At 43.4% G+C, this 16,564-nt stretch overlaps 1 protein-coding gene across 2 annotated transcripts in view; it reads right to left on the bottom strand.

Moving 5' to 3' along the window:
- The window catches only part of LOC137435597 (zinc finger protein 462), a 121,845-nt gene that overhangs the window by 33,668 nt on the left and 71,613 nt on the right, over positions 1-16,564 (bottom strand). For both annotated transcript variants that reach the window (XM_068129505.2, XM_068129506.2), the window contains 2 exons: positions 11,773-11,995; positions 4,550-4,731 (listed from right to left, as the gene is read on the bottom strand). In XM_068129505.2, coding sequence (XP_067985606.2) covers positions 4,550-4,731; positions 11,773-11,995 — 405 coding nt within the window. The remainder of the gene's footprint in view (positions 1-4,549; positions 4,732-11,772; positions 11,996-16,564) is intronic.

Genomic DNA, 16,564 nt, shown 5'->3' with positions numbered 1-16,564 from the left:
TATATACACACACAGTGACACACACTATCTAACACTATAACATGACAATATATATATATATATATATATATATATATATATATATATATATATATATATATATATATGTGTCACGCTACCAGATTCTTGTACCAGATGCGCTAATCATCTACTGGGTATAAACGCCGTTGGAAGGCGGCGCCACGTGTTTCACCGTTTTCGCTTCCGGATTGATCGTTTATCAGCAATAAACTTCCGTAAATATACCATTATTGGACACAGTTTCGTCTTATATTTCACCCATCGACGGAAAAATATACGATCTTTCGTTCTATGACAGTGGCATTACCTGTTATGAACGTTGAAGCCTGAATTTTGCTTCGGACTCGACGGTCATTTTCCGCGATTCCGCGGCAACAGTCGCCTGGTGGCGCGCTCGTCGCAACACGTGTTTGTTTAGATAATGATTAATGATACTGATAATGAATAATACTGATACGTGACTGATTATAATGATTGAGACAGTTATCATAGTTTGTGCAATTGATAAGACCTGTACATGCTGCTCAGTGCTGTGCATCCAGTGTGCATGATATTTTATTCATATACTGGACAAAGAATATCGTTTACTGAACAATGCTGTACTTGTATGTACTTTGTGAATTAGGCTCACAAGATAATGACTTGACCTTTGAATCACACTTCTGGCTGCCAACTTAATATCCCGTGGGGTTTTCAAGTGTAAGTAGTTTGATGCCACATGCATTTCTTGTCCTTCATGGATACGTCAAGCCTAGTGTACATACAACAACAACAACAACAACAACAACATACATTTTAAAGGCCATTTTCCCGACAAGAGCGGGGGTTAGCCTTGCGGTCCCCATGACAATCTTCTCCAATTTGCCCTATTTTCTGCATCTCTCATTGTTAACCCCCTTGCCCGCATTTCTTCTTCCACCATCTTTAGCCAAGTCTTTCTCGGTCTTCCCCGTCCTTACCTCCTTCTACATTAATTTCCATCACTCTTCTCAACCAGTCACTTTCATCATTCCTCAACACATGACCAAACCATCTCAACCTGTTCCTCTTCACAGCATCAATCACAGGCTCTATTCCCATCATCTTTCGCAATTCATCATTTGTCTTCCTCTCTCTCAACGATACTCCGCACATCCGTCGAACCATTCGCATTTCCACCCTTTCCAGCCTTCGTTGCTGCTCTACGTTCATTACCCATGTCTCGCTCCCATAAATCATAACACTTCTCACACATGCAGCATACACCTTTCCCTTCAGCTTCAACGACACTCCCATCATCAGCACGCCACTCAGTTCCCGAAACTTCTTCCATGCACATCTCACTCGAGCAACCGTTGCCGAGTCTGATCCACCTTCTCCATTCAGCACGTCTCCGAGGTAGCAAAATGTTTTCACACCTTCCAGCTTCACGCCGTCTCCAAGATCCAACTCAACATTTCCTCCATCTGCAGCTCCCTCTGTGCACACCTTACATTTGAATGTAGCTGCCACACTGGTTAATGACCCTCTCAGATCACTACATTTTTGATGAACCCACTCAGTGCACATTGTACACTGAATGGAGTTCACTCCGACACCCTTCCTACACACAGCACAGGGCCACTTCCCAGTTCTTTCCACCTCACCACATTCTTTACCACTTGCCATCACCTTCGTCTTTCCGATATTCACCTTCAGACCTTTTGTCTCCATACATTCCTTCCACTTGTTCATCTTTTCCTTCAGTCCATCGATACTTTCCGCAATCAACACCAGATCATCTGCATACAACAACTCCCACGGTAAACCCTCCTTTACGTTCTGACCCAGCACCTCCATCACAGCTACAAATAGTCGTGGACTTAGTACCGACCCCTGATGCACTCCCACCTTCACCTCAAACTCACCACTGTTCCCGCCCTTCGTCCTTACAGCTGTGCGCGCTCTTTTGTACATTGCCATCACTACTCTGATCAACCATTCCTCCACTCCTAACTTCCTCAATGCCCATGTCAATACTTTGCGTGGAACCCTATCGAATGCTTTCTCCAGATCAACAAACCCAAGAAACAACTTCTTCCTCTTCTCCATGTACTTCTCCTGCAACTGCCTCACAATGAAAAGCGCGTCTGTCGTTCCTCTTCCTGGCATAAATCCAAACTGCATTTCGTCAATCTTCACTTTCTTCCTTATCCTCCTCTCCAACACCCTTTCCAATACCTTCATTCCATGCTCCAATAACTTTATCGCTCGGTACGAGCCACACTCCAGGGGGTCACCTTTCCCCTTGTATAGAGGGACGAGGGTACTCAGTTCCCAATCCACTGGAATGCGGCCTTCTTTCACCACCAGATTACAGATCTCTGTCATTCTCTTCAAACCCCAACTTCCTGCTGCCTTCAACATATCTCCCACAACTCCCGTCGGCCCTCCCGCTTTTCTACCCTTCAATGCTTTTATCACTTCCTCAACTTCCTTCTCAGTTATCTTCTCTGCCGGTCCTAAAACTGGGTTACTCTCTATGTTGCCATCCCATTCATTCTCTGTATTCAACAGCATTTCCATATATATTTTCCATCTTCCTTTAATTCCATCTGGGTCGACAACGATTTGTCCCACTTCATCCTTCAAGCAACTCACCCCCATCACATCACACCTCTCTTTCGCTATCTGCTTTGCAATCCGGAATACTGCTCTCTGACCCTCTTCCAAATCCAAGCGTTCTCCGAACATTTTCCTGCATGCCTCCTGCGCCTTTGCTACCTCTTTCTTTGCAGCCTTCCTGGCTGCCTTATAACTTTCATGCTCTGCTGTTTCTGCTCCCGTACCTTTCGCCTTCTGCCACTCCTTGAACTTCTTCCTCTTCTCGTCAATCCTGTTTCCAACTTCATCATCCCACCACCATGTTTCCGAGTGCCTCGGTGATCCTTTTGTCCATCCACATACCTCACCAACGGCTCCCAACAGACTAGCTTTCATTGACATCCAACCACTTTCAAGTTCAACCACATCATCCTCGACCCTACTCAGCCTCTCTTTTAATGCCTCCCTTACTGTCACCTCTTTCAACCTCCACACCTTCATTCTCGGTTGGTACTTCACCCGCCGAGCTCTCCTCGCACCTTTCACCCTTATGTCGCAGACAACCAAGTGGTGCTGTGAAACAGCCTCCTCCCCCGGGATCACCTTTGTGTCCCGGAGGTGCCCCCTATCTCGCCTACGCACCATCAGGTAGTCAACGGTTGACTAGTCTTGTACATACGTCTTGTAAATGGGGCTTCACCAAACATGTGTGAAAATTCTATACATGTAGGCCTACTCGTCATTTTGCCTTGATATTTTGGCATGACAGCTTGGGCTAGCGTACAGATGGCGGGCGATGATTTACAGTATTTGTGTACAGTTGCAATGCAGATTATGTTTGAAGATTCAATGCAGATTATGCTGTATATAATAAATACAGCAGTATTAGAAGAAACATGTGCGTTTGTTTCCCATAAATTCCAATTAAAATCAGTGCTGATCACAACTTATTTGCTCGGGGAAAAAAGTGAAAAATACACAATATTGGCAAGGTGCTAAAAAAATAATTGGCACTCGGCCAATAACTCTTATGGTACTTTTATTTACTTTACTTGTCCAACATCATGCTTGAAAAAAACCTTTAAACCCCAGAAATTGATTCTGATTGTAAATTACTGGTTGGTATTTTTTGCGAAATTTTATAGATTTCCTGGCATGAAAAGTTGAAAAACTTGACATTTTGGGGAACACATGAATATTAAAATTTTTGTTTTAATGAATTTGTAATTGCCCAATTTGACCAACCCTGTTATTTTATGAAGGTACAGGGTTGGTACTTTAATGCTGCAGGTATAACTCGAAATCCATAATTTGAACATCTGGTACAAGAATCTGGTAGCGTGACACACATATATATATATATATATATATATATTGTATACCTATAAAATGCAAAATCCTCTCTCTTTGTTTGTATGCACGGACACCAATTTTAAGTTGCAAACTCCAAACTCGAGGAAACACAACACACACAAAGTGGGGTAGTTTGTGGGGGGGTAAATAACATAGGCTATGGGGCCATAGCCTCGCATGGGGGTGTGGGCGAGGGGGAGGGAGTGTGGCGGGAGGGGGGCATAAGTTCTTGATGTAAATGCACACCGTGTAGCGCCACCATGTGGTGGTGGTAGGGGGCATTACAATACCATTCTTTAGCAGGGCAACGGCTGAGACTAAAGCACTCTTCACACGGATAAATTTTTCCTCCTTCCCTTCCCACTCCTTCCCGCCTGTCAAAGCCCCCCACCTGCCCCTCTCTACCCCCCCTTCCACAAAATATGTATATGCAGTATATATCTCTCTTCCCTGTGATTACTCCTGGGGCTTATGGCTCACACCCTGGGAGATGGTATAAACAAATATTGTATAAGCAGCTAAAACAGTGTCCTGGGACTTATGACTCTCCATGTACAAGTGAAACTACAAGTGAGAACAAACAAGTTCCATGGCAATAAATAAACGGACAAACCTCTGTGCAGCAGGACGTGTAGAATCAGATTGTCCTTTACTTTTGAAGAGTAGAGGCAAAATGGACATTGGAACTCTGGATTTGGCTCTGGATGGGAATCAATTGCTCCACCCTCAAAAGCCTCAGCCCCAGACCCTGGAACTCCACGATGACAAGAAGTGATATGATCCTCAAAAGCATCTCTAAAGACAGAGAAGGATGCAAACATAAGTGAGAAAAGCACAGAAGCTACTCGAACTCCATGGACAACATTCAGCTAGAGATCACATTTTTAAGAATACTGGCTGAACAAAAATAATAATGATTTCAAAACAAACAGTGGTTTTGTTATTGTACCGGAATCAAGACAAAATCCTCCGCCTTTTGTTAATAAAGATTTCAGCCTTTTGGAGCAATGTTATTGGCTCTTCGCACTAGATACAACATTACAAATTGCTCTTTTGCACTTGATCCAATGCCATTGGCTCTTTGCAATGGATACAACATAATTACTCTTTGCACTTGATTCAATGCCAGTGGCTCATTGCACTCGATCAAATGCCATTGACTCGTAGCACGACCTACAACGTTAGCGATTGGCTCGTTCAACTACATCCAACGCTATTCGCTTGTTGCACGAGATCCAACACTATTTGATTGTTTCATTAGATGCAACACTATTTGATTGTTTCATTAGATGCAACACTATTTGATTGTTTCATTAGATGCAACACTATTTGATTGTTGCACGAGATCCAACACTATTTGATGGTTTCATTAGTTGCAACACTATTTGATTGTTTCATTAGATGCAACACTATTTGATTGTTGCACGAGATCCAATGCTATTTGATTGTTTCATTAGATCCAACACTATTTGATTGTTGCACGAGATCCAATGCTATTTGATTGTTTCATTAGATCCAACACCATTTGATTCTTGCACTAGATGCAACACTATTTGATTGTTGCACAAGATCCAATGCTATTTGATTGTTTCATTAGATCCAACACTATTTGATTGTTGCAATAGATCCAACACTATTTGATGGTTTCATTAGATGCTACAAGTTAGAAGTGGAAGAATGGTTGATCAGAGTAGTGATGGCAATGTACAAAAGAGCGCGCACAGCTGTAAGGACGAAGGACGGGAACAGTGGTGAGTTTGATGTGAAGGTGGGAGTGCATCAGGGGTCGGTACTAAGTCCACCACTATTTGTAGCTGTGATGGAGGTGCTGGCTCAGAACGTAAAGGAGGGATTACCGTGGGAATTGTTGTATGCAGTTGATCTGGTGTTGATTGCGGAAAGTATGGATGGACTGAAGGAAAAGATGAACAAGTGGAAGGAATGTATGGAGACAAAATGTCTGAAGGTGAATATACGAAAGACGAAGGTGATGGCAAGTGGTAAAGCATGTGGTGAGGTGGAAAGAACTGGGAAGTGGCCATGTGCTGTGTGCAGGAAGGGTGTCGGAGTGAACTCCATTCAATGTACAATGTGCGCTGAGTGGGTTCATCAAAAATGTAGTGGTCTGAGAGAGTCATTAACCAGTGTGGCAGCTACATTCAAATGTAAGGTGTGCACAGAGGGAGCTGCAGATGGAAGAAATGTTGAGTTGGATCTTGGAGACGGCGTGAAGCTGGAAGGTGTGAAAACATTTTGCTACCTCGGAGACATGCTGAATGGAGAAGGTGGATCAGACACGGCAACGGTTGCTGGAGTGAGATGTGCATGGAAGAAATTTCGGGAACTAAGTGGCGTGCTGATGAGGAGGAGAGTGTCGTTGAAGCTGAAGGGGAAAGGTGTATGCTGCATGTGTGAGAAGTGTTATGATTTATGGGAGCAAGACATGGGTCATGAATGTAGAGCAGCAACGAAGGCTGGAAAGGGTGGAAATGCAAATGGTTCGGTGGATGTGCGGAGTATCGTTGAGAGAGAGGAAGACAAATGATGAATTGCGAAAGATGATGGGAATAGAGCCTGTGATTGATGCTGTGAAGAGGAACAGGTTGAGATGGTTTGGTCATGTGTTGAGGAAGGATGAAAGTGACTGGTTGAGAAGAGTGATGGAAATGAATGTAGAAGGAAGTAGAGGACGGGGAAGACCGAGAAAGACTTGGCTAAAGATGGTGGAAGAAGAAATGCGGGCAAGGGGGTTAACAAGGAGAGATGCAGAAAATAGGGCAAAATGGAGAAGATTGTCATGGGGACCGCAAGGCTAACCCCCGCTCTAGCAGGGAAAATGGCCTTAAAATGCATGTTGTTGTTGTGTTGTATTAGATGTAACACTATTTGACTGTTGCACTAGATCCAACACTATTTGATTGTTGCACTAGATGCAACACTATTTGATTGTTTCATTAGATGCAACACTATTTGATTGTGGCACTAGATCCAATGCTATTTGATTGTTGCACGAGATCCATCACTACATCAAACATGATGAGAGGGGAGGGGGAGAAGTACAAGAGAGAGTGAGAGAGCGAGGAAGAGGGGAGGGAGAGAGGAGGGGAAACTTTTGCTGGCTCTCCCCGTCACTTGGGATGGGTACTCTTCCTAGTATAATACAATATTAACTGGCTTGTTGCAGATGAAGCGTTAGTACCAGTAAAACAAGCATTCTGAGTATTGTGCTGCAATACATGTCCCCTACCGGCAGTCTGTCGTCCGGTAAACTGTTGGGGAAATTACCAAGGGTTATTCACCCACAGGTTCTGAATCGTTCCCAATCGCTAATTACCTCAGGACGGGCTCACCTGTGATTCGCACTCGGGACTTCGATTTATACACCTTGCAGACAGGTCAGCAGAAGCACGACAAAATAAGTTGTTGATAAAGAACCTTTCGAGTCGCTAAATATCAGTAATTTATTATATTTTCCGGTTCACGATCAATGATCGATGTGTATATATATATGTTGCTCGGCTTGGCTCCGCCCCTCCCGAAAGCGCGGGCTGTGTCGCGCTTTTGACGTTCGCGAGACGAGGCTGAGGGTGCGGCTTGAGGAGGAGAACTGTAGAATGCGGCTTGAGGAGAACTGTAGAATAAACAAGATATCCATTTTTAAAAAATATTTTCCTTTAATTAACGATATCTGCCAAACCACGTGCCCTATCGCAAATTCCAAAAGGACATTTTAGTAGACTGACGTGCTGAACAGATGTGAAGTTTCCCCTTAATTGGATCAAAAATGAGGGAGGAGCTCGGTTTTAAAGGTTCATGCTTAAAAACGTCATAACTCTGAAACCATGTGACGCATGACGTCATGCTCGATGACTTTTTTTGTTCGTCATGGGTATGCGATTCTGCCTGCAAAGTTTGGCCTCGATCTGTTGAGCCGTTGCAGAGAAAAAGGAGTTTTCGTGTTTTCACAAAAAACAATATGACGGCCGAACCACGTGACCTGTGACGTCATAATTACCATTAAAATATTCTACAGACCGAGTCCGCCTTACGGTGAAAATTTGATCTCAATCGGTCCTAATATTGCAGAGAAATTGGTTTTTAAAGGAAATTAAAACTTAAAATGGCACTGAGTTAAGGATCATCAGAATTATCAGAATTCCCAAAGTTCAAAGTTCCATAACTTTGTCAAAAATGATCGAAACGTCGTGAAGTTCGAACTTGGTCTGTAACTTATCATGAGGAAACCATGTGCCAAGTTTGAAACCATTAGCATTAAGCGTTTAGAAAAAAAGTCCGGAAAACTGTTCTTTGCGTGACGGACTGACGGACGGACAGACTGACGGACTGACAGACTGACGGAGGGACGGTGTGCAAACCTATAGTCCCCTCCGGTGTACACCGGTAGGGGACTAATAACCAAGTTGTGTTAAATTTCTTCTTTTTTGTATGTAATGTCAAAGGTCATGAAACGGCATGTTTTTCATTAACTTGTTGGTTTGTGGTACTCTGTATGTCTGCTTTTCATTGCTCCTTTTATGCTAATGCTGCAAAATACAAGTTATGAAAACGTTATTTGTAAAAGCAGCCATTTCCTGGAAAACCTTACGATATTTTAGCCCCTTGAAATAGCCCACACCTCCCCATACCTGGACAGGTAAATGTTTTCTCCTGCTAAAATGAAATCAGAATATTTAGAACTGTGAAATAAACTATGGTTTCACAGTTGAGAACGTTACATTATATGATGCAAAACACAGACAGAAATCCAATAAAAAGACACAATTAAAAATAAAGAAACCAGTGTAAATCAAGCAAAACATTGCAGTGCATCATCTTACGATCCGCCTTTTCAAATTATTCTCAGTGACACATTAATTACCTCCACCACCAAAGGGAGATGGAGGTTATGTTTTCACCCCTGTCTGTCTGTCTGTTTGTGAACAAGATATCTCAAAAAGTTGCGGACGGATTCGGACGAAATTTGGCAGAGATGTGGCGGATGTGACAAGGACGAAATGATTGTGATCCGGATTCGGATCCGGCTACTAGAAAATTTTAAGTGATTCTTTAACATTGGGAGATAGGGCCAAAAACGATATATAGCAGGATATGTCAAAAAGTTGTGGACGGATTTGGACAAAACTTGGTGGACAGGTTGGGTGTCTGACAAGAACGATTCGATTCGATTTTGGTGAAGATCTGAATATGGATTCGGATATGGGAATTATTTAATTTTCGAGTGATTCTTCACCATTGGGAGATAGGGAGATAAGGCCAAAAACGATACATAGCAGGATATCTCAAAATGTTTTGGATGGATTTGGACGAAACACTTGGTGGAGAGGTTGGGTGTGTGACAAGGAAGAATTGATTCAATTTTGGTGAAGATCCGGATCAGATCCGGCTCGTATAATTTTTTAAGTGATTCTTCACCATTGGGAGATAGGGCCAAAAACAACATATAGCAGGATATCTCAAAAAGTTGTGGTCGGATGATTTTGATTAAACGTGATTCTGTATTGTGATTTTCTGGTCTCCTCTGGGATACAAAACGTAAACTGTTCACCTGGCGGAGGTATGCTCTCTAGTGAGTGCCGTTCTAGTTGACACCTGTGTTTGAAAGACTCAAGTGTTGCCTGTACATGTGGGATTGGCCAAACCACCACTCATTTTGAGCATGAAACTTGATCTCCTTTATATCCCTATATGATGACAAGTTACTGTCAGAGCAACAACTCATTTTCCTATTAATTATGCTTTACAAATACTTAATAAAAGCATGTTACAAAAGTAAATATCACATCACAATATTCCAAAGTTCCAAATGTGGAATGAAGAAAATTGGTTGTCAAAATGTGAATTGAAAGAAAATACATCAATGCTGATAATTAAGAAATATCAAAATTGCATCATTGTTCTTACATTGTCAACAAAACAAAAGCCATAGTTTGTGCTAAAATAAATGATACCCTAACTTTAGCACAGCAAACTAGACTCATACGCTACAGTTTTGACAATACGAACAATGCACAAAGAAAACCAGCAGAAGAAAACTAGTAGTCGCATAAAGACAACTCGGAATAACAAGAAAGAAAAGAAAAGTGGAGAAAATAGCAAGAAAATAAAACTGCAAGAAGCAAATCAACAGATGTGGTAAAGACGCAACTAATGACCTTTTTTGGTGGCGACTGCAGGAAGGACCAATCTCACAACTTTTGAATAAACATTGAAATGGTCAAAGGTGGGCGGTCCGCTTCGAAAGTCCGCTTATCCGCTTATCCGCTGCAGCGGACTAACGTTTTCGAAGCGGATAAGCGAATCGGAACAACCCCCGGAAACCGAAGCGGATAAGCGTAAGCGGACTACCGAAAAATTAAAGCGCATCGCGATTCGCCAAATCAGCTGTTAGCCTGAGCCGTTACTCTAGAATTGTGAATATTTATTTAAGTGAATAATAAGTGAAAACTGAATATTTTATTGGACGCTAGAGCGGCAATAACGTCAAGATGGAGAGATTTCTGACTCTCCAGCCCAGCGGCAGTGCCAGGGACAGGCACACGAGCGACGCAAACCAGCAGTCCCAGCACAGCGACATCCACAACCCGGCGGTCAACATGATGGGGGACGTGGAGGACAGTCAGGAGATCTGCGCCCTGACCCCTCAGCTCGCGCGCAGCGAGAGCAGGATGTCGTTGGACTCAATCGAGTCGGCTGAGATCAACGTGACAATGGACACAGACAATTCCTCAAGAAGGCCCACGAGGTGGAGGAGGAAGACGAGGACTAGTCAACAGACTGCTAGTCTGTTGACTAGTAGACTCTCTTGTCAAAGAAAGGACGGGCAAATTGATTTTTCTTTAATGTAACTTGCATATATTAAAATTATATTTAAATTAACTGTAGAGTAGAGTAGAGTCGAGTGGAAAATTTTATTTCAATAAATTTTGAATAAATTTTATTTAAATAAAAATGTATATTTTTGATCTTAAAAGCTTTGTTTGTCTTTGTAGTAGTTAGAAATGGCTATTTAGGCTTAAAACGCATTAAATTCCGTTTAGAAACGTCAAAAAGCGCTTTAAAAACGTCGAATCGAAGCGGATAAGCGGATAAGCGGTAAGCGGACTATGATTTTCGGCCGCTGAAGCGGATAAGCGAATCGGACTACACGGGCTGGCGGAGCGGATAAGCGGTAAGCGGACTTAAAATTTTCCGAATCGCGCCCACCTTTGGAAATGGTGATGATGTTCTTTAAATTACACATGCTTATGATATTTTGTTGATGAAAAGTCATGTCACAATCTTGTTCTTCCTCTTTCATATGTCATACTTTGCTGTGAGGAGTATCATTTGCTCGGGGAATAGCTGTGCAACTAATGCAGTGTTCCCTGTAGTAGGCAGGACGTCTTATTCTTCCTCATCTTTCTTCAATAAATGTCCGCATATTTATTGATCGGAGGGAAACTTAATAACCCGGAAACATCAGCGGCACATTCACCATCCATTCGACAAACAACCTCTAATTTCACTTCTAAGGTAACACTTTTACAATGCCTCGTAGCCAATATTCAGTACAGTCAATCTCTTTTGGTGATGGAGAGGAGGAAATGGTGGGGTTTTGTTTCAGCGTTGTGTGTCGGAAGACACGATGACAATAAGGAATTTCGGAACAGCACATGCAACAGGTCAGCCAGACTGATGACGTCGACAAGACATACAAGCAAGTTCATCGATTATGCAGCATTGTTGGACAAATCAATGCTACGAAGGTTGGTTTCATTATTTCTCTGCTTCATTATCTCTGTATCAGCCTTATTTGTATTTCCACACCACCTGTACCTGTCTCCTGTGAAGTACGGGCAATCCTTGCATTTTGCGAGACGACATCCATTGTGACGATCCCGATAATGGCGACGTATGCTCTGGATGTACGGGGAGGTAAATATGCAGAACTCGCAGGCAAAGGGAGGCATGGCAGGACAAGATAGTCCGCTAGAGGGAAAAAGATGGTCTGGAGAAAGCCTGCCTGACGGAGAGTCCATGAGATCTAATCTTCTCTCACCTGCAGAACAAACATCAGTGGGATGCTAAAAGGACACGAGAAATACCACAATAATTAACAGAGACATGCAGAACAAAAAAAGATGAACTCATGATATTGCTGAATATACAGCACCTTCAGAAAGTATTCACACTCCTTGACTTTTCACACTTTGTTATGTGACAGACTGAATTTAAAATGGATTAACTAAAAAAATGTTGGCACCGATCTACACATAATACCCCATAATGTCAAAGTGGAAATTTAGTTTTTAGAGATTTTTTACAAATCTATCGAAAATGAAATACAGAACTATCTAATTTACATAAGTATTCAACACCTGAGTCAATACTTCGTAGAAGCGCTTTTGGCAGTGATTGCAGCTTCAAGTCTTCCTGGGTATGTCTGTATCAGCTTTGCACATCTGGATTAGGGAGTTTCTCCCATTCTTCCTTGCAGATTTGCTCAAGCTCTGTCAAGTTGGATGGGGAGCGTTGGGGAACAGCAATCTTCAAGTCTTTGCACAAATTCTCAAAGGGATTCAAGTCAGGGCTTTGGCTGGGCCATTCAAGGACTTTTATCTTTTTGTTCCTCAGTCACTCCAGTTTAGCTTTGGCTGTGTGCTTCAGGTCGTTGTCATGCTGAAAGTTGAACTTTTGTTCCAATTTCAGCTTTCTTGCAGAGGGCAGCAGGTTTTCCTCTAGGATTTTTCTGTATTTTTCTCCATCCATTTTCCCTTCTATCCTGGCAAATAACCCAGTCCCTGCTGATGAGAAACATCCCCATAACATGATGCTGCCACCACCATGTTTCATAGTAGGGATGGTGTTCTTTGGGTGATGTGCTGTATTGGGTTTGCACCAAACGTAACGTTTTGCATTTAGGCCAAAAAGTTCCATCATGGTTCCATCAGACGACAAAACATTTTGCCATGTGGCTTCAGAATCTCCAGTGTTTTTTTTTGCATACCTCAAACGGGACTCAAGGTGGGATTTTTTTGAGTAACATCTTCCTTCTTGCCACCCTGCCATACAGGCTAGACTTGTGGAGTGCTTGGGATATTGTTGTCACATGCACACAGTGACCAGTCTTTGCCATAAAGATCTGTAGCTCTTATAAATTGCCATTGGCCTCTTGGTGGCCTCTCTGATCAGTCTCCTCCTTGTTTGGTCATCCAGTTTGGAGGGATGGCCTGATCTAGGCAGGGTCTTGGTGGTACCATATGCCTTGCGCTTCTTAATGATTGTCTTGACTGCGCTCCAATGGATATCCAAGGCCTTTGAAATATTTTATACCCATCCCCTGATCTGTGTCTTTCCACAACTTTATCCCAGAGCTCTTTTGAAAGCTCCTTGGTGCTCATGGTTGAGTCTTTGCTGTGAAATGTACTACCCAGCAGAGGAAACCATCAGGAACAGCTGATTTTATTCTAAAATAATCAGAATCACTACAATTTAACACAGGTGGAGGCCGATTAACTTGGTGTGTGATTTTGAAGGTGATTGGTTACACCTGAGCTAATTTACAATTGCTATTATAAGGGGGAGAGGGGGTGGGGGGGGGGAGGGGGGGTGGACACTTATCCAATCAAGGTATTCTCGTTTTGTATTTTTAATAAATTTTCTGAAATTTGTAGAATTTGTTTTTCACTTGGAAGTTGTGGGTTACGATGTGTAAATAAAGGCGGAAAAAGTCTGATTTAATGCAATTTAATTCCAGGCTACAAGGTAACAAAAGGTGAAAATTTTGAAAGGGAGTGTTGACTTTCTATATGTGCTGTATTTCCAAGTATGGCCTCCAAAGCCAGAGCCTTCCTCCTGGGCATCCTTTATCGTGCAAGGTCTTTCCTTTGCCAATCTGAACTTTTGGCAAACGACAAAGACTCAATTTGCAGCTTAATGGAGTACTGCTCTCCCCTTTGGGCTGCCGTCCCTACCTCACACCTTGCCCTTCTTCATATCCTGGAAAGGAAGGCCTTCAAAATCATTCGGATCGAGCATGACGAATCAGAATGTGTATTGTCTAGGCCTGTTACTTTTGCATCGCAGACAGGTTAGGTTGGTGGCTTCTCTTTATTCTACCGCCTATGTGTTGGTCTTGCACCCTCTGCCCACTCTTAACTCGGTTCCCCGCCCCTCAGTCTGCCCCCACAGTCTGCCCCTAACCCTCTGCTCAACTCTCAAAATCCAGGTTCATTGCTCACCTCCACTCATTTGCTCCTCTTTTCTCTTACCTGTGGAACCAATTTCCCCAGTCGACCTGTGGAACCAGTTTCCCCATTTACCTGTCAAACCAACTTCCCTCGTCTACCTGTGGAACCAACTTCCCTCATCTGTTCAGTCCCATTCTTCCATCCAGGGTTTCAAAACAGCTGTTCATCACTGCATCAGGTCACCCCTCATTCATACTCATGATCTCTTCTATCTCAAATGGCTCCATTCCCAAACACTCCATTTTTCCAGGATATTGTGATTTGTGCGCTTTTTCCCCTAAACTCTTTTCATTTGTTAGTTGTCAGTTGGTTCATTCCTTTTCTGTTTCATCCCCCTTCTTCTTCTTGCACTGTGTTTTATTCAGCTTGTGTGCAGCTTATTCACCCCATGTGCTCTTCTCTCCCTCCTCTTGATCTCACGCTCACTTCTACTCTGCTGTTGGTGTTTCTCCCTTTCCATTTTGTTCCCTTCCATTCTGCTCTAGCTCTTCCACTGCAGATCCTTGGAATCCCTTCCATTCTGCTCTCGCTCTTCCACTGCAGATCATTGGAATCCCTTCCATTCTGCTCTAGCTCTTCCACTGCAGATCCTTGGAATCCCTTCCATTCTGCTCTCGCTCTTCCACTGCAGATCATTGGAATCCCTTCCATTCTGCTCTCGCTCTTCCACTGCAGATCCTTGGAATCCCATCCATTCTGCTCTCGCTCTTCCACTGCAGATCATCGGAATCCCTTCCATTCTGCTCTCGCTCTTCCACTGCAGATCATCGGAATCCCTTCCATTCTGCTCTCGCTCTTCCACTGCAGATCATTGGAATCCCTTCCATTCTGCTCTCGCTCTTCCACTGCAGATCATCGGAATCCCTTCCATTCTGCACGAGCTCTTTGATCATTGGAATCCCTTCCATTCTGCACTAGCTCTTTGATCATTGGAATCCCTTCCATTCTGCTCTAGCTCTTCCACTGCAGATCCTTGGAATCCCTTCCATTCTGCTCTCGCTCTTCCACTGCAGATCATTGGAATCCCTTCCATTCTGCACTAGCTCTTTGATCATTGGAATCCCTTCCATTCTGCTCTCGCTCTTCCACTGCAGATCATTGGAATCCCTTCCATTCTGCTCTAGCTCTTCCACTGCAGATCATTGGAATCCCTTCCATTCTGCTCTAGCTCTTCCACTGCAGATCATTGGAATCCCTTCCATTCTGCTCTCGCTCTTCCACTGCAGATCATTGGAATCCCTTCCATTCTGCACTAGCTCTTTGATCATTGGAATCCCTTCCATTCTGCACTAGCTCTTTGATCATTGGAATCCCTTCCATTCTGCACTAGCTCTTTGATCATTGGAATCCCTTCCATTCTGCACTAGCTCTTTGATCATTGGAATCCCTTCCATTCTGCTCTCGCTCTTCCACTGCAGATCATTGAAATCCCTTCCATTCTGCTCTAGCTCTTCCACTGCAGATCATTGGAATCCCTTCCATTCTGCACGAGCTCTTTGATCATTGGAATCCCTTCCATTCTGCACTAGCTCTTTGATCATTGGAATTTCTCGCAATGAAGCTGAGTCTTTGGGCCTATCACTTTGCCATCGGCGACAGGTTGGTGGTCTTTCTGTCTTCTTCCGCCTCCTCTCTGGTCTTGCACTGTCTGCCCTCTCCGTGCCCCCTTCTACTCCCCCCCCCCCCTCCAGGGTATCTGCAGGGTGCACGGGGTCCACCATCAACCCCCTCCTAGTGAAATTGCCCAAATCCAGAACCGCTGTTCTCCTCCACTCATTTGTTCTTCTTTTCCCCCCACCTGTGGAACCAACTTCCACACTCTCTTCAATCTCATTCTTCCCTCCAAGTCTTCAAGAGAGCTGTTCACCACCATCTCAAATAATCCCCCATCCAAAACCATGACATTTTCTGCACCCCTACACCCTCCCAGAATTTAACTTCTGAATCCATTTTTCCCACCCTTTGTGTTTCTCCCCAACATCGTTACCCGGATCGCTTGTTTGTCCATCTCCATCGATTTTCTGCCTCGGCTTTGTGTTGGCATTTCCCCCTTCTCCATCTGCTGTTCCTTTTGTTACGATGCATCCTGATTCGTTCTTTGTTTTAGCTCTTCCATGAGCCTCAACTATGTAATACAAAAAAATAAAAACGCCTCAATGATGTACAGAAAAAAAGGAAACCCAAGAAAGTCCTTGTGCAGTGATTGAGTGAAAGGTTGCCTGAGACTAGGTCTGCTTCGTCCCATTTTGCAACAACATTTGGGGAGAAGTAACACGACCAACATTCCAACACACAACTTCGTAACAACCTTGGTTTCATGGAAAAATCATGGTCAATCACAATTGGCCCAAACCTCTACAACACATCTCTGATACTCG

This window comes from Myxine glutinosa, chromosome 9 (genome assembly GCF_964187855.1).
Source record: "Myxine glutinosa chromosome 9, kmMyxGlut1.1, whole genome shotgun sequence".
Lineage (NCBI taxonomy): Eukaryota > Metazoa > Chordata > Myxini > Myxiniformes > Myxinidae > Myxine > Myxine glutinosa.
This window is presented reverse-complemented; position numbering and strand designations above follow the sequence as displayed.